This window comes from Centropristis striata, chromosome 22 (assembly GCF_030273125.1).
Source record: "Centropristis striata isolate RG_2023a ecotype Rhode Island chromosome 22, C.striata_1.0, whole genome shotgun sequence".
NCBI classification, from domain to species: Eukaryota; Metazoa; Chordata; class Actinopteri; order Perciformes; family Serranidae; genus Centropristis; species Centropristis striata.
Genome location: NC_081538.1, coordinates 17,225,388 through 17,247,699, shown reverse-complemented (window position 1 = coordinate 17,247,699; position 22,312 = coordinate 17,225,388). Strand labels below are relative to the sequence as shown.

Here is a 22,312-nt window from a genome sequence, read left to right as displayed (position 1 = left end):
AATGGCTACCGGTATTGGAAAATGATGCTACACAGCAACTCCACCTCATCCATTCACACAATTTACAAATTTATTTCGCCACTGCACCTTGGACTATAAACCAGAAAAATGTTTCCGTAATAATGATCAGATATGCACACATTAAGAAAAAAATTGCTACTATTGTTTTAATAGTAGCATTTTAGTCTCTGTAAAGCAAAGGTTATGGTGTCTTAAATTATTTTTAATTTTTTTTTAATATCAAATATCAATTTTCAAAAAAATATGTGTAGACAGGGCCTTAATCTCTTTGTGATCATGTTTAATGTTTTATTGTATTTTAAAAAGGGTTCAAACACATTTGTATAATTGCATTTTAGATGCAACACAGACATGGCATTTACACAACTACATGTGCTAAAATATAACCTTATATGTTGCAACAAATGTCTTGTGAAGCAGCCTTCGTCTCCATTTCACTAGTGAGCTCCTCCAACTAAAATCTGTTCCTGCAAACATGTTCTCAACAGGTCTGCCTTTGTAATTAGTGTAGCCATCCTGGTCTCAGTGGTACCAGCTCAGCTCCCTTTGCAGGAAAGTCAAGCAATTGTCTGCACAATATCACTTTTCTGGAGTGTCTTTTCTTTTCCTCCACAGGTCTTGAGCTTCTGATATTTGGAGCTCATCTGTCCTAGTGAGCATCTTGACGAAACAAAACCTGATGTGTTGCACTTTGATTCAGTTAGTTCTAGATGTTGCACTTTAATTTTATTACAGTATGAATCTTGTCATTATCACTCCAACACAAAAAGATGAGCATGTTTGTTTTTCTATTTCTACCTGGAGGCAGGGCCTGAGGGTCTCCAGGAGCTTCGTGTCGGGCTGCTGGAGGAGTCACAGCTGCTGCTGGATTCTGCTGCTGGTAGTACAGCTGGATGGGCAGGGGGATTGATCTTCGCCTTAGCCCTACCAGGAGAATTTGAACCTGACCGTTGGCCTTTGGTTCCTCTTGCCGCCGCATCGTGTGGTTGGCAAACACGGTCCTGTGGTGGCAGGAGGAGACACAGGTTTTACAAAGGGAAACAGCTGCAGCTGTTGGTATATCTCTGGAGGATCAATAACACTTTTAAAACTCAAAAGAGCTCCGCTTTATTAGAGCTGATCTACAAAGGTAAAGGGTAGTAATTGCGGTCTTGCAAACAAGGGGCCAAGACTCCAGTGCTCCGTGCTTGTTAAACAGAAAAGCACCAGGCAGGAGAGGAAACAGAACTAACCGCAGACATTTGAGGAAGCCGGTTGAGTTCAAGATGTTGCTTCGTCCCATTTTACTGCATGTGGCCAAGTACTCAGAGTACATTTCTGATCGAGACACAGAGCCCTCAGCATTTGTCTCAAAGTGTGCGTTTAGCCTGTTGGAGAGAAACCACAGGCAGAGTGGTTACTATGCAATCAAAGAAACAACAAACAAAGGCAGGATAGATACAAGGAAAATCATACATAAGACTGTATTTCTTTTCTTCAGTTAAAATATCAAATTGATAATAAATAATCACATTGATTAATAGATCATAATCTTACCACTGCAGTGTAAATTTTTCCCCATCTAGTTCCACGATACCAGGTGGTGGTTGAGTGGCTTGAACTGGAACCCTCGTTACTGAAAAGACAAAGAAATAAACATCAAAGATTTAAAAAGGTTAACACTTCTGTATATTTGATATTTATACACACAATATGGAATTTCTGCAGCGTGGCGTCTCTCAATCAAAACAATAACAAGACGGACTTTTAAGATGTTGTGAAGTAGTGTGGCATCATGGGAGCTGTTGTCTCCATTATTTAACAACCACCACTGCTGATGAAAATCTTTCTTACGTGACTCAGACAGAAAAATACAGTTCACAAGAGAGTTAATGTATCAAAATGGTCTATTCATACTGTTACTGTGGCAAATTCAATCAGGGGGGTAGCCCAGCCTTGTTATCTGCCAAAAAAATCATACTGAAAATGACTACAATCGTGTTGTGACATTATACGGTTACTGTAACACATCATAGTAAGGTGGATCGATACTGAACTATCATTGATGTGGGAGAACTGGCGTTTCCAGGGTTTCCCCAAAAGTTAGAGGGACTAGAGGGGGTAAACTTTAAATGGCGCCATTGAAAGGCAACCAATAAAACGACTGTCCCCTTGAATAAAATTACAGATTTCTCTGCGTTGGAAACATTTGGGATAAGTCGTTCTTGTAGACCTTTCAATGTGGAAATGTTACATATTATATATCTAATGCTACAAGCAGAAGAATATGGTGAATTTGTCTATTGATTCAATTAATTTCAAGTGTGTAGCACTTCACAGGCTGCCCACTAGATGTCAGCAAGCTAATAACATTACAGCACACTGACAGCACAGGAATGACACTTCCAAGGTTAGCTGGGTTTAGTTCCCACCAAGGGTCACCTGTTAGAGCACACACGCACACACACACACACACACACACACACACACACACACACACTCACACACTCACACACTCACACACTCACACACTCACACACTCACACACTCACACACTCTCTTGGAGCAGTGAGAAGATTGGAAAGCTCCTTTTACGTCTTAGCATCACTTCACCTTTGGCTCTGTGCACCATTATATAAGCAGGTAAAAAACTAAAAGGTAAACAGACCTAAAACTAAAAAGGTGTTAATTTAATTATCTAGTGAAACGTCATCTGTCTTTTCTGTGCTCACATTTTTTAACTTATGTTTATTCTCTACTTCAAATATTGTAGTTTGATCACAGATAGGACAAAGTTCAGCTCTGTTCGACTCTTGCCGTCAATATTAATTAGCGAGTTAAGGGATCAAAAATTGATGAAAAAACCTCTATGAACAATAATCACCATAAATAATCCAAACTTATACCAAGTAACAAAGAAAAATTATATTAATATTATTTATTGTATTACAGCCAAGACTGAGTACAAAACAAAGTCGGCTGGTTAACTTTACCTTGCAGTGTAGGATGCAGCACAGTGTGTCACTGGCTCAGCAACAGGTGAGATAGCAGGTGTAAGGTAATTAGTCATCACCTGGAGTCATTCTATATTTCATACTTACATTCATTGTGATCTGTTGAACTAATCTGAATTGACTGATCAACTAACTTTTATTTGATTTATTGTTGGTTTAATGGTGGTCAAGCTGCTTTGCAGGTTCACTGGTTCAGATATTTACAAACTGCAGTTTATGGCAGTAGGTTCCAGCAACCTTACATAGAATATTGTTGTGTGTAACCTCATCGTTTACATGGCTTTGTTTATTTAAATTGCATAGGAAAGCCCTCTTGTCTGAGCAGAGTCAGAATGAACAACGTTACACATATGATTTGGAAAAACTAAATTCTAGATTAAGTTTTGCTTTAAAATGTAGTACTTTAGCAAAGATACAGTCATGGAAAAAATGATTAGACCGCCCTTGTTTTTCCAATTTCTTGTTCATTTTAATGCCTGGTACAGATAAAGGTAAATTTGTTTGGACAAACATGATAACAAAAATAGCTCATAAGAGATTAATTTAAGAGCTGACATCTAGACATTTAACATGGTTCTGTTGATATTTATTTTGGTTATTATCAAGAAACACATGGAAATGACTAGATATCAGCTTTTAAATTGAACTCTTATGAGCTTTTTTGTTGTCATCATTATATTTGTCCAAACACATTTACCTTTAGCTGTACCAGGCATTAAAATGAAAAAGAAATTGAAGAAAACAATGGTCTAATGGTCTAAATATTTCCACCACTGTACAGTATATTAAACATTTCCACTACTGTACAGTACATTACACATTTCCACTACTGTACAGTATATTAAACATTTCCAAAACTTTGATTGTTCCCTATGATTCAAGGCACTGCAGTGACACAAAGCTGGTTGAAAGTTGCCAGTTACCCTTTGTGTATACAAGCTTGTTAAGTGGAAAAAACATGAAGAAAAAGTGAACATTGTCCATTCCAGTGGGAGCAGACACTCACCAGGCGCTGCTGCTCCCTGCACGGCTGCAGGTACCTGCTCTACCAGCTGTGGTCGGACCTCGGCTGCCTGGTCAGCGCTGGCCTGATGCTCGATCAATCGCACCGCTGTTAGAGCGTCGGGTCCGAACGTATGAAGGTCAACCGATACTAAACGTACTAACAGGTCTGAAGGAGAAAGCAGAAGAAAACACACAAAGGATCAGCGCTGAGGAGCTATTTGCAGAACAGATAAATGCTTCATGACTGCAGTGAGAACCAAACACATCCTTTGAGATTTCATGGGTAGAGGGAAAGAATTTTCATTTCAGCCTGTTAATCATAAATGGAAAGACCAGGGCGGCAAAAACTTGGCAGGCGAGACAAGTTAACCAAACTCTCCCAACATTTCAAGCCCTGGATTCACTTAAGTAAAATTAGCCGATAAAAATAAACAAAATCAAGCATGGTGCGTGTCAAACGAACCCAAAACATGTGACAGTAGAGGACTCGTACCTATGCTGTGGTCTACGGAGGCGATCTTGCTGCAGGGAATCTCTCCGAGCTGGGCCAGCAGGTACAGCACCTCCAAAGAGGCCATGAGGAGCATGAGGTCAGGCAGGGTGAGCAGCATTATTACCTCCCTGTACGAGTCCTGGTCCACATACTCACAGATTAGCACGCCGTTGTCTTCTGCTTTGCTGAGGTTGCCCAGGATTTCCATGGCTAAAAAGGACACAGAAATACACATTTAATGGTTCACACCGTGTATGCATTTACTATTTGTGTATATACATTTTAACCTTTATCTACGTTTTTACAACCTAAACAAGTTTTATTTTATTTTGCCGTTTTATTTTGATTTTATTTTTCGGTCTTCTTTTCTTGCTATTCATATTTTAGTTCACATCAATATCTAAGTATAGTTTGGACCTGTAAGAACTTTTAACTTTTTTAATTTTTCATTCAATTTTATTTCATTTTTATTTAACTTGCCATTTCTTAACTCCCACTGTCTTAAGTTGAATGATGTGTGATATGTGCCTCTTTTGTGTGTGTGTATGAGGAATCTATACTGCAAACAATATCTACCTCTGGGTACAAATAAAGTAACTTGAACTTAAACTTCACACTGAATACAGACACCAATAAATCATTATAATGCTAGGTCAGGAAGCTCACCTCTCATTTTGAGAAACCTATCCCTGGACATCAAACATTTGGTGATGGTGTGAAAGATCAGATGAGTCGTCCGAAAGTCAACAGGATCCAGCTGAAGCTGCAAGACATCAGAGATTTATTCAACGGTTCCACCATCCAGCAGCTCAGAGCTTTCCACAAGCATGTTTCTACAATATTTGTTTTTATTATATTACTTTGCAGATAAACCTAGTATCCACCCCTTAAAAAAGAGAGAGGGACAGAGAGAGAAAAGAATGATGAGCTAGGGGTGGGCAATATGGCCCTAAAAGAATATCACGATATTTCAGGCTATTTTGCGATTGGGTTTTTTTAGTCTGTATAAATAAATAAAAATCTAAAATGTAGTGTGAAGTGCAAATCTCAACAGTTGCCAAATTAAAAAAAAAATTATGAGAAAATAATAAAAAATAACCATTTAGGGGTTTCGGGGGCATATTTTAATTACATTTTGTAAAGGAAAATAAAGGTTCTTGTATGTTTTATTTAAGGCATCTTATTTTGACAGTCTTCTTGTAAGTTCTGTGGTAGATTCTGTTAACACACTTTGCTCTTATTTTGAAAGCTGCATGTGTTTAGCGACAGAGAGTAAATAGCTTTTTGTGATTAAAATTTAATTGTTAGCTATTGTTAACCTTACGCCACTACATCAAGAAGTAGGAATGTTGCCAATATCATGATATGCATTTTTTTAACCATGAAAAAAATATACCGATATTATCGTGAACGATACGATATGGCACACCCCTATGATGAGCCATTTTTTTGAAAGTTGTATCTGTTCTATCTTCCATTTTTTCTGATTCGAAAAATGATACAATCATGATACAATGCAAACTGATCTGTTGCACTCACAGTTTTTTATGTTTGACAAACATTACCGAAATAATTGATGACAAAACACATTAAAAACTGCATTGGTTGCACAGACAGCTGACATTCTCATTAGACGGACCACCTCGGAAAACACAGCTGGCAGCAACTTGACAGTTGCCCTAGAAACGTTAAAAAAAAAAAAGCTGAATTTTCCACATACGCCAAGTTTGAAATATAAATAGCCATTTACAGACAGGGGGGTAAAATGCACAATTCCCATTTACAATAATTCACTTTATGTTTACAATCAGGTAAACTAACCAAAGTATGCAATAATTAGGATCAGTGTATATGATGGAATAGGGGCATTAGAATGTGCCAGGACACTAATTTGAATTTTTTTTTTTCCCAAATTGTTTCTCTGCCCTGAGAACTGAAACATCTGTTACACACACTAGGAGCTACGTCTCTGATTTACAAAGCTACGACAATGAGACTTCAATCAACTTGAATAGCAACTACACTGAAAGAAACACAGGCATATTGGAAAAACAGCAAGCTGGCCAAAAGCAAAACCACACAAATCATAATATATATGCAACCAAAAGGGTGCTGTGGTAGTAGTTATATTACTTACATGAACAAATGAAACAAGGTTTTACAGTATGGTATCTGAACAATATGTTAACGGCCTTAAACCCAGCCATCCAATTAATGGCATCAAAGGCTTAACTGATTGTATCAGGGACCCTTGCATGCTGTTTCTAAAAATAGATGCGGGCTCATCTCCATGCATCTCATACCAATAAATGTGACTGTACTATTGAAGCAAGCCCATGTAATGTATTCACCAACACTGGTAACGTTCGCCATTTATTTATTCTATGCTGGACTAGAAGGTTTGAGTTCAGTGTTTCTAACAGCTAGAAAATGTAATAACTCACCTTAGTTAAATAAAAAAGTAAAACAGACTGCTTGGAAGTAACACAGCGCACCATCTGGCAGACATAGACCTCTTTCTGAGGAAACTAACTACAGCTGATTGTGTTTAGAAACAGAGCACTAGTAAGTCCCAAATGAACTGAGCAGATATGTTAGTTTTTGAGCAGGAACTGATCATTTAATTAATAATTCATCTGATTTTGGAAGAGAATTATTCAAGCTTGTTTAGCCGACTAACCGCTGTGTATGTTCTGAAAATCAGAACACTGTTGAAACATCTGATGTGTGGCATACAAGCAGAAGCTAAGAGCACATAAACACACGGTTAAATCCATTCTTTACACTTGGAAAGCCTGACAAAATAAAAAATAAAGAGATCCTCTAAACTCTACAAATACAGAGTGTCGCTTTTGCTGCAGCCTAATGCACACCACTCAACATGTGGAGAAGCCCAGAGCCTGACAGACCGGCTGTGTTTAGTTACTGTTGCTATGCTGTGATTGGACAAGCGGCGTACAGGGGGAGGGGTTTAGGCAAACGGTCGATTAAATGTGTTCAGACCACTGAGTAGTGTTACACACAAGTCTTTTTCCTTCAAACTGATCTCAAACATGAAGTGAACTGGAACTTCTCAAGCTCTGACTCAGACTGAGCAGAACTGATGAGATGAGACGAGAGATGAGAGCGTTTACTGTGTCACAGTGACCTACATTTGGAAATAACATCTACTTCATCATCAGACACTTGTTTTTACTGCATTACTGAAGCAACCCAAACCTGCATCATGGTTTTTCAAACAATGTATATACAGCTGCATCTCAATAAATTAGAATATGATGGAAAATCCATTTCCAGTAGTTCAAGTCAAACAGTCCCAACCAAGTATTGAGTCATATAGGTGGACATACTTTTCAGAGACAAACATGTCTATAAAATAAACATATTTTTTAAAATTGGTCTTTTGTAAGATTACAATTTTTGAGACACTGACTTTTATACCGACTTCATTAAATGTAAGCCATAATCATTAAAATTAGAATACATGAATTGTTTCATTCTGTGTGTAATGGATCGATGTGTTATTTCAACTTTTTAAATTGAATTACTGACATAAATAATCTTTTCTATAATATTCTAATTTATTGAGATGCACCTGTATATACACTCACCAAACATTTTATTAGGTACACCTGCTGAACTACTTTTTAACACACATATCTACATCAGCCAATCAAATGGCAGCAACTCAATGCAGTTTCACATGCTCTCACGCCACTTGTCCAGATTCTTACACAGTGAAAATCAAAACTGAAAAGACATTGACAGTACACGGACAGAGAAGACAGAGCAGCACGGCGCAACAGCAGTTCAGTGAATGCTGCGGTCAAATGAGCCGCGGTCGCCAAAAGTATAGCAAAAATTGTGTTATTTCTATTTCTTATGTGTAGTTCATTCATTTTCATAATAGAAAATAATGGCTGTTTTTTAAGAACTATGTGGAATATAGTGCTTTGGCCATTTTTTATAAATATTTTTATGACAATAAATACATTTTTTCTGATTAACTTAAATATTACGTGTCCCAGCGACTCATTTATTATCAAAAATATATAACACAGGACGCACCTGTTCCTGCCCCGCCCCCAATAATAGTAAATAGTAGGTTCGCTGTAGATTACTGTTTTTGATCTGAGGAGAAATACACCAAGTGCAGTAAAAAAAAATTGGCTCATGTGGCCTGCAATAAGCAGTCAATGGTACCAGAAGGGAGGAGGTGAATTTTCAAGACAGGTGGGGCAAATAAGAGCCCTTTTTTGGGCTGCTGATGAATGTCTTAATATATGTGGATACAGAAGAATATTTGCCAGAATATTTTGGCCCTGATTTTTGACTAAGAGCCCCGAGCGGTAACACCCGACTAACCTCGGCAGCCACGTTGCCCAACGTGTCAAGTCCAAGCTGTCGGAGTGAGATGAGGTTACAGTGGGCACAGAGCAAAAGGAAGCGCAGGCACGTTCGGTTGGCCGCCAGCAGCTTGACATTGGCCTCCTCGAAGGAGAGGTTCCGCAGGATAACAGCGATCTGCAGCACCCGCTGGGCCTCCATGTCACTGATACCCGGGTTCCGCGGCGGGTGGAAGAGGCTCTGCCAGCGCCCCTCACACGACGTACCATCTGCAAAGACAACACAACAGGAAGTACTTTTTTAAAAAATCTGTGTTGTTCATCATCTATATTGTGAGAGCAGGTGGACATTTCTCCAACTGATGCAGCTCTCTTATTTTTTTGGGACCATTTTGTTGCACCTGATCTTTTCAGGGTTCGTAGACTTTAGCAGTGGTCAAATTTTTCAAGGACTTTTCAAGCTTTTCCAGTATCTTCCACCTGTTGTAAATTGCATGTTTTAGATGAGTACCGTACTTACATACTAAAAAGGGGGAGATTTCACTCAACCATACCAACAGTGATGGTGTTACACTTTTAGGAGGCACGGTCGTCATTTCAGATAGGCTACTCATTATTTTTACACTGAACATGTGATTATCTATAGTCTATAGATGGATATAGTCAGATTGCAAGAGAAATACAGTAAGAATTTCAAGCATTTACAAGCACTTTTTCCAAAATCCAAGCACTTTTTAAACCTTGAAAATACAACAGTTAAATTCAAGCATTTTTAAGGATTTCAAGCACCAGTATGAACCCTGTCTTTTACTCATTGTCAAAAATCTTTTGTAAAGGCACTGTGAAATATTAAGGTTAAGACTAGCCCCAAGGCCAAAGAGGGGTTAAACACAACAGAGCACATCCTACTTCTCTCTCAGGTATTTTTCAGGAACGACTGAAAAGGAAGTCACAGCAAACAAAGCAAAACGCACTAGTGTATGTAATAGCATTTTAAGTGTCAATAAATATACAGTAGGAGCAAACAGACAGGAGTGTCCCTTTTATTGCTTTCTGTGTTTTTTTGGCACCAAGCATGTTTACCTTGTGCTGGGCTGTTCTTGTCCCAGATCAGCTCCCTGACTTCAGCGTCCTCCACCACCTCCTTCCAGAACTGCAGAAGAAGAGCAGCTGTTAGCAGTGCATTTCATCCATCAGAAATACTTAAAGTGTTGTAAATGTACTGTTATAAATGATCTAACCAATGCAGCAGAACCAGAGTCTGCACCCCCAGGCTGTATAATGTTCACAAAAAAACTATTTTTTTCTTGGCATCATGTTGGGTAAAAATTTAGTGACATTTTTATGTAAAAATGTTTTTGCATATAAACAAACGAAACCTACGATATATGAACATGACCTTGATAACTTTTGCTGAGCCCCATAAGTCCATGTTGTAATGATTAAGACAGGTCTATAAATAGTTACTAATTCTTCAGGAACTAAGGGGGCATTTCCACTCACTGTCTGGTCCGCTTGATATGAACTCTTGTGCATTTTGTCGGATAACCCGTTTGGTTCTCGATTATGTAAATGCTCAATCGAACTCTGGTGCTCAAGATCAGTTCGCTTCAAAGTGCACCAGAGTTCGATTTGCTGTAGGTGCCAAAAGGAAGGAACCAAAGGAAGGAATCGAACCAAAACACTGCGCAATCAGGGTTGAATTTGGGCAGACAAAGTAGTAGCAGGCTTGAAAAATGTCTCATGGACCGAAGTGGTCTAATGATGAAGTAAAGGTCTTAATATGGTCAGACGATCCCAGAACACACAAAAACAATGAACTCCTCAAATTATTTAGCAACAGAATGGTGAATAATGAATTCAATCACACAGCAGATCAAATGTGGCATAAAAGTGAGGGGAAAAAAATAGTTCAATGATACATTAAAGTCTGCGACTTGCTTTGAAAAAGTATCAGCTCTTTCCCTCACATATTCTGTCCAATAGACAAAGGGCATTCTATTACAATGCTTAGTGCTCTTGATAAAGAGGGAGGAAACCAAATGAAAAAAGCTTGAGCAGAACTTGCTCTATGCTATTATCACCAACTGAGTAAATTGCTAGCATTCCCGCCTACACACATTAAAGCCTTTTGAACTGGAGTATCATTGAGAAGCTGAACTTATTGGCTGACTGTGACCTGACTGCTCTTAGGGAATAGTAGCCACAATAATGCACTCATGACTGGGGATAAATTAAATACTACATTGCATTCTTCCTGAGTCAGGACTTTTCCTTTTATGCATGCCTTTTAAATTGAGTGATTCAAAATGAATTGACCTCCATTCTGTGTAAAAGACATCTCAGAGAAAACTGCTCTCTGAGGGTCCTCTGGTAGGAGTAACCAAGGGAATACCACTCCAATCTCTGGACTCAGTACATTTACATGACACTTGAAAAAAAATGAATTACTGCCTTACTGGACAACTGAAGTGCATGTAGACGTGTTAGTCCTACTGATGTCACAGTTCTCCAACTCTGATTAAGACACCCAGATAAAGTGATTGGATAGGATTTTTGCCGACAAAAAAACAAAAAAAATCCAAGAAAGCTGGTCGCATTAGCCGGTTGCACATTAGCCGGTCAGTAACGACGGCAAGTGTCGGACTGAGGTCAACCTGAAAGGGCGCCATATTAACCGCTGAAATGACGCATATCGCCACCCAGTGTTGAGGAGGACACGTTCTCCTCAGTTATTCGATTTTCTCAGTTGCATGTTAACTGGGACAAGGACAGAAGTCCTATTAGACGCCAATACCGATTTTTAAGCATAGCTCGATTAAACTGTGCATGTAAACACACTGGCCCTCATTTATCAAACGAGCGTACGTCAGAAAGTGTGCGTAAAGTGGGCGTAAGATGATTTCTACGCAAGCCTCGGCATTTATCAATTTGGACGTGAGCGGACGGTACGATCAGATCTCACGTCTGCTCTCAGCTCGTGTACGCAAATCTGAGTCAGCGTGTAGTCCACAGGTCTGAGTCGGAGAATTGATCTTAGACTATAGTATCGATGCCTGGAGCTGATAAAACTCTGTGGTGTTTTGATTTTTAATAGTGACAAAGCAAAACATGCTTAGACTAGCCTACATAATTTATCATTAAAACATAATCCAAAAATAAATAAACCCTGCGATCGTGAAATTCTTTAAGCAGAATACCAGCCGAGGATATTAAATGTTGTTGTCTTCTGCTGTTTACTGTTATCCAGCTCCGTGCCGGAGCGTCAGCGTCTCCTTCACCAGCGGTGCTGCCCGAATAGAAACATTTCCAATCAGCGCTGCCACACGCTCCTCTGACTAGGACATCATTATTAGTAAATGTAAAGAGGTGAATAATATCTCTCCATCATAATAATAGCAACATTCGGATATTATATAGATTATTAGGCTTTATATATCACCATGTAATTACTCAAACCTCGCCGGGAGTTCAATAGTCCGCTACTCTGCTGACGGCACCACTGATTTCCTTCTTTTTCACTTTTTATGCTGCCAAACAAAACCAGTTTGTTGTGTTGCTGCTGTTGGACGTCAGTGTTTCACTTTCTGACTGAGAAATTCCTCTTCTTTTAGAATTAAAACTTACTTTAAAACATTGTTGCTGAAAACTTCTAAGTCCGTGCTCCAAATGTAAAATAGTCACTGAACTTGTTTGAGTTTATAACTATAAGTACTTTTATTTCATAAGCCTCCGTCGCTGCGTATTTCTGTAATATGTCTATATTGCCCCTATTGTTAATTGTAACGGTGCACTTTGCTAATAAAGCTGACTTTAGAGGGTGAAAAAATCTTCCTTTTGGCCGCATTGCGCCCTTCGGTGTCGTAAACTCTGAAGGCGAGTCTTCTATATATTAGGGCGTGGTATTTAAATTACGTTTGTTTCGAGCCGCCACATTTATCAACAGCCGATCATTCTTACGCTGTGATTGGCGAGATACGATCGTTTGATAAATCACACGTGGACCCTGTCGTAAGACGAAATATACACTCAGATCTGCGCTCGTTTCTACGCTCGCTTGATAAATGAGGGCCACTGAGTGTAGAAGGATGCTCTGTGGCTCCGTACTGACTGCAGTATTTAGGATCAAAATCTGAGAGACATATTTTGCAAACAACTTGCAGAGGATACAAAAAGGTCACACAATTAATGTTTTTTCTACTTTACCCTGACAAAGTCCCGGGAGGTGTTCTGCTTCCAGTCCATCCCGAATACCCCGGAGAAGCTGCCTAGCGCTACAAAGACACAGAGGGAGGGTTAGAGCAGAGCATCAGTTCAGCATTATTTGTCTCTAGTCCCTTGTTCTTCAATTCCCCCTTGATAAATTATATTGAGGAGGTGTTAAGAACAGAGGACCTCAGATCCTAGAACAAAGAGGTGAGAAAGGAAGCAGCAAATTGGGGAAAGGAATTGCAGAGTCTTACGAATAACAATCTTCTGTAGGGCTGCACTATTACCATTTTCAACAGATAATATGTCCTATAGATCAAGTGTTTTCTTCTGTAAATTACTATTCTTTCCCGCTGTCAACATCTGAACTACAGTGTGCAGTCTGAGTGAGGTTTGGAACCTACAGTCATCGAAGACGCCGGCGTGGGCCAGCAGCAACGTGACCAGTTTGGGGTCCTTGTCCAGCTGCATGGAGTGCTTGCTCTCGTTGGAAAGCAGAGTGCAAACGTTAACAGCAAAGTCCACTTCGTTGGGTAGGCCCGAAAGGAGAGACAGCACCAGTTTGTTGTAGTCACACGGCGGAACGAAATCCGTAGACAGTCCATAGCTTTGGCGGAGATAGTCTGGAAGAGAAGAAAAGGGGGATCTCAGGGTTACTCTATGTACATTTTTTTTCGATTCCATTTCCATTCAGTTTTTCCAGACCGTTGGAGATTTTAGAGTGGAAAAATACAGTTATGGCAGCTAACAGTGTATTTTACAACTGGAATGAAAATAAACCTTATATAATATATATTTATTATTTAAATCAAATAGACATTGATAATAAAAGACAAAAAGTAGGTTGCTTCCCTAAATAAATTACTGACTAACTAATGCATACAATGAATTACTTTGTCAACCAATTCTCAAAATGAAAACTGAGAAAATAAGAAACAAAAATGAAATAAATAGCTATGAATGATCCGTACAACTGAATTGCTCAACATTTAAATAACTTAAAATAAAAACATAAAGTGACATTACAACTGTAAGTTCAGGATCAGCAATTAGTTTTATTTTTGTTTATTTCTTATTTTAATGGTCAGCATTGGCTAACACAACTTCTAAATCACTTCAAGCATTATTTTATTTATGTATGGAGAACATACACAGTGATAAGCCAATAATTCAAATGTCAGGGAGGTGAAAAAATGTCTTTAACTTGTTCTTTGCTACAGGCCTCTATACTTGGACATTTACTGGACACGTTCCAGCAGCACAGTTATTGTTGCCAAAATATTGCAAATGATTTTTTGCTTTATACGAGAAGAATCTATATTATTCTAAAAACAAGTCTCAATACATTTAAATACAGTTGTATAACAGGCCCTCATGAGAATTGGTAAAATACATATAGTATTGTTGTATTCAAAGCCAACAAAAGAAGCATTACAGGATGCCACGCCAATGCAAATATAAACACAAATGACTTTAATGTATACAGCGCAATGTCGATGATGTGAAATATAAACCACTGTCATGGCATTTGACCTTAAACACTCATCTCTGGAGGGGAAATGGAGCAGGACAAGACAAACAACACTCACACACGGTAGAGGATTTTAAAAGTAATCATTGCATCATGTGAATGTAGCGATAGAGCTGCAGAATAAACGCCCGAGGTTGCCTTACTCTTCACTCTGCAGTACATCTGTCTGTGCACACCTTTCAGCCAGTTTAACTCAGATTTATTTTTCCTTTTTACTGAGTTTAGGCAAACCAAATGGGGCATTAAGCTGTTCGGTGAAAGCTGTCTCCACTTCAAATTAGTTTGATGAGCCGTGTCTTGTGTGACTGTGGAACATGAATGTTCTCTAACTTTTAATTGTGTTTGTCTTTCACTCAGTCAAGCACCATGATGGGCTTTTTATAATTAAAAGACTTTTAATCCTAAATAGTGGAGATCCCCGTGGGGAGGGGAAGACTCATGACTTGATTGTTATTCAACAGTTCTAAATGACAGTTGATCCGGTGTGTGGAAGTGCCATCATTTTGTCAACAAAGACCCAAGTCTCCTCCCTTCCTATGGCTTGATTTTCTGCCATCAATCATTTGTGTGCATAGGTGTCACTTTTCCATACAGTGGATACTTCAATTTGGTGCAGGATCTTAGTAGACTGCTGCCTCTGGAAACCAATCATAAAGTAGAGAGGAGTCCTGCTGAGTGAATTTGATTTCCATGCTGAAAAGGTTTGTACAGGCAAATGGGATTCAGCCCAGCTGCTATTATAGCAGCTACAGCTCCATTCAAAACCTGCCAGTGTCTGCTCATGCTCCAACACCTGCAGGGGGCCCGCACTGTACAGAGGTGTGGAGGACTGATGTATAACATCACATTCAACAGAGAGGGCTTTATGAGCCGAATGGCCTGAACATGACAAGACAACAGCAAGACCAAAGCTCAGTTAGAGATTTACACACCAGCTGTCAAATAATTAACCATCGCTGAGGCTGCCAAGACAACATAGCACAATATCAGCCCGACTACTACTACATTACAGTTCCATTGAAATTCAGAGTGTGGGGTCCAGACTAAGCTCAGTTATGACAGGTCCTTAATAGAGCTAGACCAGGGGTAGGCAACCTGAGGCTCCGGAGCCACATGTGGCTCTTCAGGCCATTTGCAGTGGCTCCCTGTGGCTGAGACAGCAAAATTATACCAAAAGAATAGGTTATTTCTTCAAATTTTAATGTTCATTTATTATAGGTGTAGGCCAAAAAGCCAGTTATATTCTTCAGTTGTAAAGATGTGCCGCTTGAATACAACATTTAAACAATGTTTTACTCAACTAAAATGTGCGGCATAGCGTACAAGTCTTAAGCCAGGCGCCTTAAACTCTAAATTTTACCAACTTAGTCGAGTTGCTGCATTCTGACAAAATCATATTAAGAAATGCTCATTATGACCTATAAGTGATGCTGGTAGGCCAATTTATCTTCATTGTAAGGCAGAAAATAAGGTTTTTAGCTCAATTCCGACATTTTTTCTCTTTTTTGGCCAACATTGGCTTTTTGGTTAATAAAGGTTGCTGACCCTTGAGCTAGACCAACTAGAATTACTACCTTTTGGTTTTATGCCTCCACCAAACAGTCAAGTTGAAGTTTATATCCATATCTGTCCAGACTCATAATATATGTAGTGAAGACTTATGACTTAGGTATCTAATAGACCCTGACTGACATGTCAGTTGACTGATGAAGGGTGCCACAGGAATGAGTTAAACTAGGTAAGTGAGTTAGCATTTTGGCATCCTGGGGTCAACCCTCTCAAACTCAATGAGGACTTTTTGAATGGGTTTTTGGTTAGATGCAGATGAGGTCTGTTGTTAACACAAGCTTAAGATATGTTTGTATTTTGTTGTACAACGTAAAATATGCAAGTAAAAATTGGTGCACAACCAACATAAAAAATGGTCTATTTTTATTCCAGTTAAAAAAAATTATGTCTCAACATATAGGTTATCAATTAATTCCCCCCTTTAAAATCAGTATCGGCATTAGTCTCAAAAATCCCATTTAAATCGGGTTCTAGTATTTAATAAAATATGATAAGTGCATTTTTGGACAAAAGTAAATCATTCACACAGCTATACAATCACCATAGTTTTAAGGTGGGCACCAAAGATTATTGAGGTATAATAAAATGAGCCAGGCAGATATATATATATATATATATATGCCAATATCAGTTTACTGCAGATTAATCAATATCAGTGATAATATCAGAAGATGAGGAACAAGAAAATGTAGTACAGAAATGCCAAACTAGGTTTCAGGTAGTTCAGAAACTGCCCCATTTCCTCTTTACAGCTGTAAATACTCAAATTAGAGCCACAGTGATTCACAGATAATTTACGGATTTACTGACTTATCCGTAACTATTTTGATAATTGAGTAATAGTTTGTCATTTATCAAACACAACTTCCAAACATTCCCGGTTTCCAGTTTCTCAAATGTAAGGACTTGCTGCTCTTTTTAGTCATTTGTAACAGTAACCTGAATCCCTTTGGCTTTTAGACTGTTTATAGCCTGGGAACCAGATGAATCTGCTCAGCTCATGTTTTATTTGCTCTGGCGGATGAATCTGGTCCCTCTCCTGTTCCCAGACAGATCTGCACCAGTCCTGGCTCTGGACAGGACGAACCAATCACGACTGTTTATCTAATATGGGGCTGTTTTATACAATGACTGGCATCTGACGCAAAGCAACAGACTCACAAAACTCTGATCAAACTGTCAAACAGGCAGTGCTAATCAAATATGAATCAAGATTCTATTACTGCATGGCCAATTTCCCAACTCAAACAATACACCAAAGTTGGGAAATGCCAGGCTACACTGTTTATTAAATAAAACAAGCTCTTTCACTCTGGAAATTTGATTATTTGTTATAAATGTTAAGTATTGTTTTAGCCCTTGTATGACAATGTGTAAGCTTGCAAAACTTCAAATCACACACAAAAAGGTTCATTCCAACACTCCTTAAAAGCAAAAACATGAGTGAGGCATCATCACTCAGAACCAACCCCGAAAAACTACCATAACAAGCTTCCAGCAAGAGTTGTAAAGCCAACTACAAGGGAAAAAACATAGTATTCTTCAGTGTCTGACTCATCCAAGTAGTGAAAAACCTACAAGCCACAGACAAAGTTCACCACCAGTTCTTCGTGGGTCTTTTCCCACCCCGGTCATGTTTTGGAGTCACTTAGCTCAGCAGGCAGAGGGCTGATTGTTTGAGGACTCTAAGGCTGAAGGCTCTAATCTAAACTGAGGCGGGGAGGGGGGAGCCAACAAGTGCTTCCTCCCTCCCTTCATCAATAACTGCTGTCAGGACAGTCAATTACCTCAGAGAGAGCAGCTCAGCGGTCAACACAACAACGCTGAGGCTAATGGACAGCTTCCATTCACTGTGTGTGAGCCGGGTTGGACAATACAGACAGAAGGTTGGCCTTGGCAGGTTGCATGAAAACATTTAGTTTGAAATGTTTCTCAGAGGCCGTTTCATCATCATGAAAGCAGCAGGATAGTCAATGCTTAGGTGTGCGTAGGCAACTTCCAAGGGGAGAAAAAAAAGCATCAACAATGCAATTTGCATGCTTCATAGCCTTGACTCAAACACAGCAGTTTAGCAAGGTGAAAATGAATTAAATGAGTCACTGTGTTATAAAAGTGATAAATGCGAGGTAGAGTAACAAGGCTCATGAACTGGACAAATGGCAGGAACCTCAGCCATGACAGGGGCCAGGTTTGTGAAGTTAAAGACAATACAAACATTTTCACATTCAGCAGTAATTGCTTTGTGTCTGGAAAGCAGGGATTATTGAGGCAGAATTAATGGAACGGCCTGATGAGGTGATTGGGATGTTCAATAGTTTGTGTGTGACAGTGTAATACAAGTCCTTTAGTGCGTCATCGGATTACGAATAATGATCACCATGGAGATTATGTGCCAAGAACACCAGGTGAAAAAAATAACCAAGGACGTTTGGAAAACTTGGCAGAACAGAACAACCTGGCCAAAAGGCAAAAATAAAGGATATGTAACAGCAGAAAAAAAACTCACTTTACAAAAGATTTTCTGCTGGTAGATTTCACACCAAATTGTTCACTTTGGAGAAGACGAGTTCAAACTGTATAATGGATTCAATCTGAGGACAGCATAACTTTAGCTGATTAAAAGGAATAGTTTGACATTTATGGAAATAGGCGTCTTTGTTTTCCTGCGAAGAGTTACATAAGAAAATTGATAGTAACTTCTAATGCCTGTGCATGTAGCCAGTTAGCTTAGGTCTGTCGATAACAAAATCCACCTATAAGCACCTCTAAAGCTCCCGGAATAAATTATTTAGAGTGTTTAATCCACACAAAAAAAGACATACACTCACCGGCTACTTCGTTAGGAACATCTGTTCGACTGCTCGTTAAGGCAACTCTCTAATCGGCCACTCACATGGCAGCAACTCAACGCATTTAGGCATGTAGTTATGGTTAAGACGAGCTGCTGAAGTTAAAAGTCAGCATCAGAATAAGGAAGGAAGGTGATTTAAGTGACTTTGAACGTGGCATGGTTGTTGGTCTGAGTATTTCACAAACTGCTTATCTACTGGGATTTTCTCTAGAGTTTATAGAGAATGGTCAGAAAAAGAGAAAATATCCAGTGAACCTTGATGCCAGAAGTCAGAGGAGAATGGCAAGACTGGTTCAACAGTAACTCAAATAACCACTCGTTAAAACCAAGGTCTGCAGAAGACCATATTTGAACGCACAACATGTCCAACCCCTGGCATGCTGTCTTTTTGTAGAAAACAATATGAGATATAACATGTTCATTTGGTGGGTTAAGTGCTAGAAGGTGGATTTTGTTGCTTTAGGCAGAGTTGGACTAGCTTTTCTCTCCACAGTCCATGCATTTGTGCTTAGCTAAGCTAAGCAGGCTGCTGATTCCACTCCATATTAAGTAGTGCTGTAATTGTACACAAAAGGCACGATCGGGTTAATACCCCTAGAAGTCGCGGTTTGGTGAAAGTTTAATAAAGCACCAAAAAAACCCAAGCCCCCTCCACCGACACCATTTTATTTGCACTCGCCATTGTGTGACTTAAGGGGTGTTTCCACTGAGTACCGAGTGTTTTTGCTAAGCTCAATAGTTAGTCCCACTTGGTCTCTGTTCCTGTACACATACTTTTGTACTTTTGTAGTGGCTTACCAACAGAGTTCGAATGTGACCACAGAACAACGCGGCAAGCAGTGTTGCCAACTTAGCGACTGTCGCTATACTTAGCGACTATCGCTATACTTAGCGACAATTCAGACCCCTCTAGCGACTTTTTCAAAAGAGCAACTAGCGACAAATCTAGACTTTTCCTGGTGTTTTTGGAGACTCGTTCCTACTCTTAATGAGTAGCAGGCGCCGTCCCAAAGCACTCACAAGCAGCCCAGTCCTCCCGCAGCAGTCTCTCCCGGCTGCAGTCAGCAGAGCAGGAGATGTTAACCCCTCAGCATCCAGTTTGCACTAGTCTGCAAATTAATCACATATGCGCGAAATCGCCGACTCAACTGTATCCACCAGTATCAGAAAAGTACCTACCCGAGGCAGGTACTTTCTGAGCCGCTAACCGGTGAAGTTGGGCGGATCTTGGGCAGATCCTCTCTCCAAAGCAACACCCATAGCGGCCCACTAGAGGGAAAAGTACCTGATGGAAACGCAAAATCTGATAGTTATGCTAACTAATGCACCTGTTGCTAATTTTGTATGACCAGGCGGAAATTGGGCTGTGAAGTTTGGTTCCACATTACATGCATCCATCTGTGAATTCTGTGCACCAGACTGCAGCCCTACGATGCGACATTTGGCACAAACACTTACTGTTACAACATTTTGCATACATGTCAGTGGTACCAAAAATCCCTGCTTTTTCACACACTAGAGCCAGTTTGCAACACATAAACAAAATGCAGCTTGCTAGACTACAGCACATGGAAAACCCGACATGTTTTCAATAACACACCGCAGTGGGTTCCCAAACAAACAATTTAATAAACAGAACTATCGGTCATGCCAAACTCTGCAGCTTTAACATCATTAGAGACATTAAAGCTATCTGAATCTTCATCAGAACTTGCAGTCAACATGTTTCCTTCCGCATCATATTCTTGTGAATAAATTCAACCCACAAGACAATCCTTGAAACAAACAGCTATTGTTGAAGCACATTTCTATGCATATGCTTAACCGGGGGCTGACCAGTTTCCCATGAATCACACACACAGATCTGATGAAGTGATGCTTCGCTGTAATCACATCTGCGTGAGGATTAAGTGTTTGAGTTGGCCAAAGGGTCGAGAGAAAAAAAGACAGGATGAGCTACAGAGAGAAGTGAGACAGACAACAAGAAAGTACGCAAACAGAAACTGAATCCATGTACCTGATACAGACGTGACCCAGACAGAAACAAGGAGTGAACTTGTGAACACAGAAATAATAGGAATGCTTCTGAATACCAAGTATGGCGTGCACAAGAAGCAGAGTCTCTGCCTACCTGATACAATGTGTTGCTGGTAGTTATAAGAGCTGGGAATTGCACCGATTGGAAGAGAGGCTTTGGGATTCCCCGGCTGTGCTTCTTCATCATCCTCGCCGAAGTGGTGGACTTTCTCATACTTCTCCAAGTATCTGCGGAGGAAGAAAAAAACAGACGATGAGCCAAGACTTGCTTGGTGTACATTTTTAAGCGAACCTGTGCTTTATTTTCTTTCCAAGACTTAAGATTTGCTTTTTTGATTACCCAGGCACATTTCCTACAAGCAATGAAGCCTTGAAGTTGATGTACTGCTCTTCCTTTGAGTATAAAGAGAGTACAAACTCCCCACAAGCCACTAACAGTCTCATGTTTTTAAAATATAAGAGGCTTCTTTCAGTTATCCACCCAGATTCTGGACTAAAAAATAGTTAATGTAAGAGACATTCCACAAATGTTTTTCTCCAAAAATTCCTGCCTTCTTCCTCTTATTTTAAATCTACACTGGAAATATTTCAGAATTTACAAAGACAGACCAAAGCCATAGTGTGCAACAGTTATGCCATGCAACTAACGTATAAATCAACATTATATAGCCTGTTTCACACATTCACTGCAACCCTGAACCCATCTAGAGATCAACCTCCTGTTGTGTGCTACATGTGTGAAAGATCTGGAGAATGAGGTCCAGACAGAGTCCATACAAGAAAGTCTTATGCTTCACAAAGGTTTGGAGGAAAAACAGCCTCTTGCTGATGCCGGAAAGAATATTTAAACAGGTGTCACAGCCTTCAGATATTAAAAAAAAGGGTGAAGTGAATCATCTTTTTTTGTTGAACATTTCTGTTTAACAGCCTTGGTGAGAGAATTCTTACAAGTATCAGAGCCCAACCAGTATCAGATTTTTGAGACCAATGCTGATATGATTTCAGAGGGGGAAATTCATCGATAGCCGATATGGTGGCTGATAGATTTTTTTTTAAAGCTGGAATGGAATTGATGTGGATTTTGCACCTATTTCTCATAACTCTGCAAACGTACCCAGAGAGCTACTTTCTCAAACATTAAAAAACTTTATTGAATAATATTTAAAATCGTTCTATCGCTCTATACACACACACACACACACACACACACACACACACACAGTGTATTACATTGTCAGCCAATGCTATAAATAACTG

The 22,312-nt window shown here is 39.5% G+C and overlaps 1 protein-coding gene across 1 annotated transcript in view; it reads right to left on the bottom strand.

Moving 5' to 3' along the window:
* arid2 (AT-rich interactive domain 2) overlaps positions 1 to 22,312 on the bottom strand; it is a 48,878-nt gene that overhangs the window by 9,957 nt on the left and 16,609 nt on the right. Inside the window, exons 4-14 of the mRNA XM_059325741.1 lie at positions 21,150 to 21,283; positions 13,472 to 13,690; positions 13,065 to 13,132; positions 9,942 to 10,011; positions 8,878 to 9,128; positions 5,179 to 5,275; positions 4,513 to 4,722; positions 4,021 to 4,185; positions 1,558 to 1,636; positions 1,254 to 1,388; positions 820 to 1,022 (exon numbers count right to left, since the gene is read on the bottom strand). Coding sequence (XP_059181724.1) covers positions 820 to 1,022; positions 1,254 to 1,388; positions 1,558 to 1,636; positions 4,021 to 4,185; positions 4,513 to 4,722; positions 5,179 to 5,275; positions 8,878 to 9,128; positions 9,942 to 10,011; positions 13,065 to 13,132; positions 13,472 to 13,690; positions 21,150 to 21,283 — 1,631 coding nt within the window. The remainder of the gene's footprint in view (positions 1 to 819; positions 1,023 to 1,253; positions 1,389 to 1,557; positions 1,637 to 4,020; positions 4,186 to 4,512; positions 4,723 to 5,178; positions 5,276 to 8,877; positions 9,129 to 9,941; positions 10,012 to 13,064; positions 13,133 to 13,471; positions 13,691 to 21,149; positions 21,284 to 22,312) is intronic.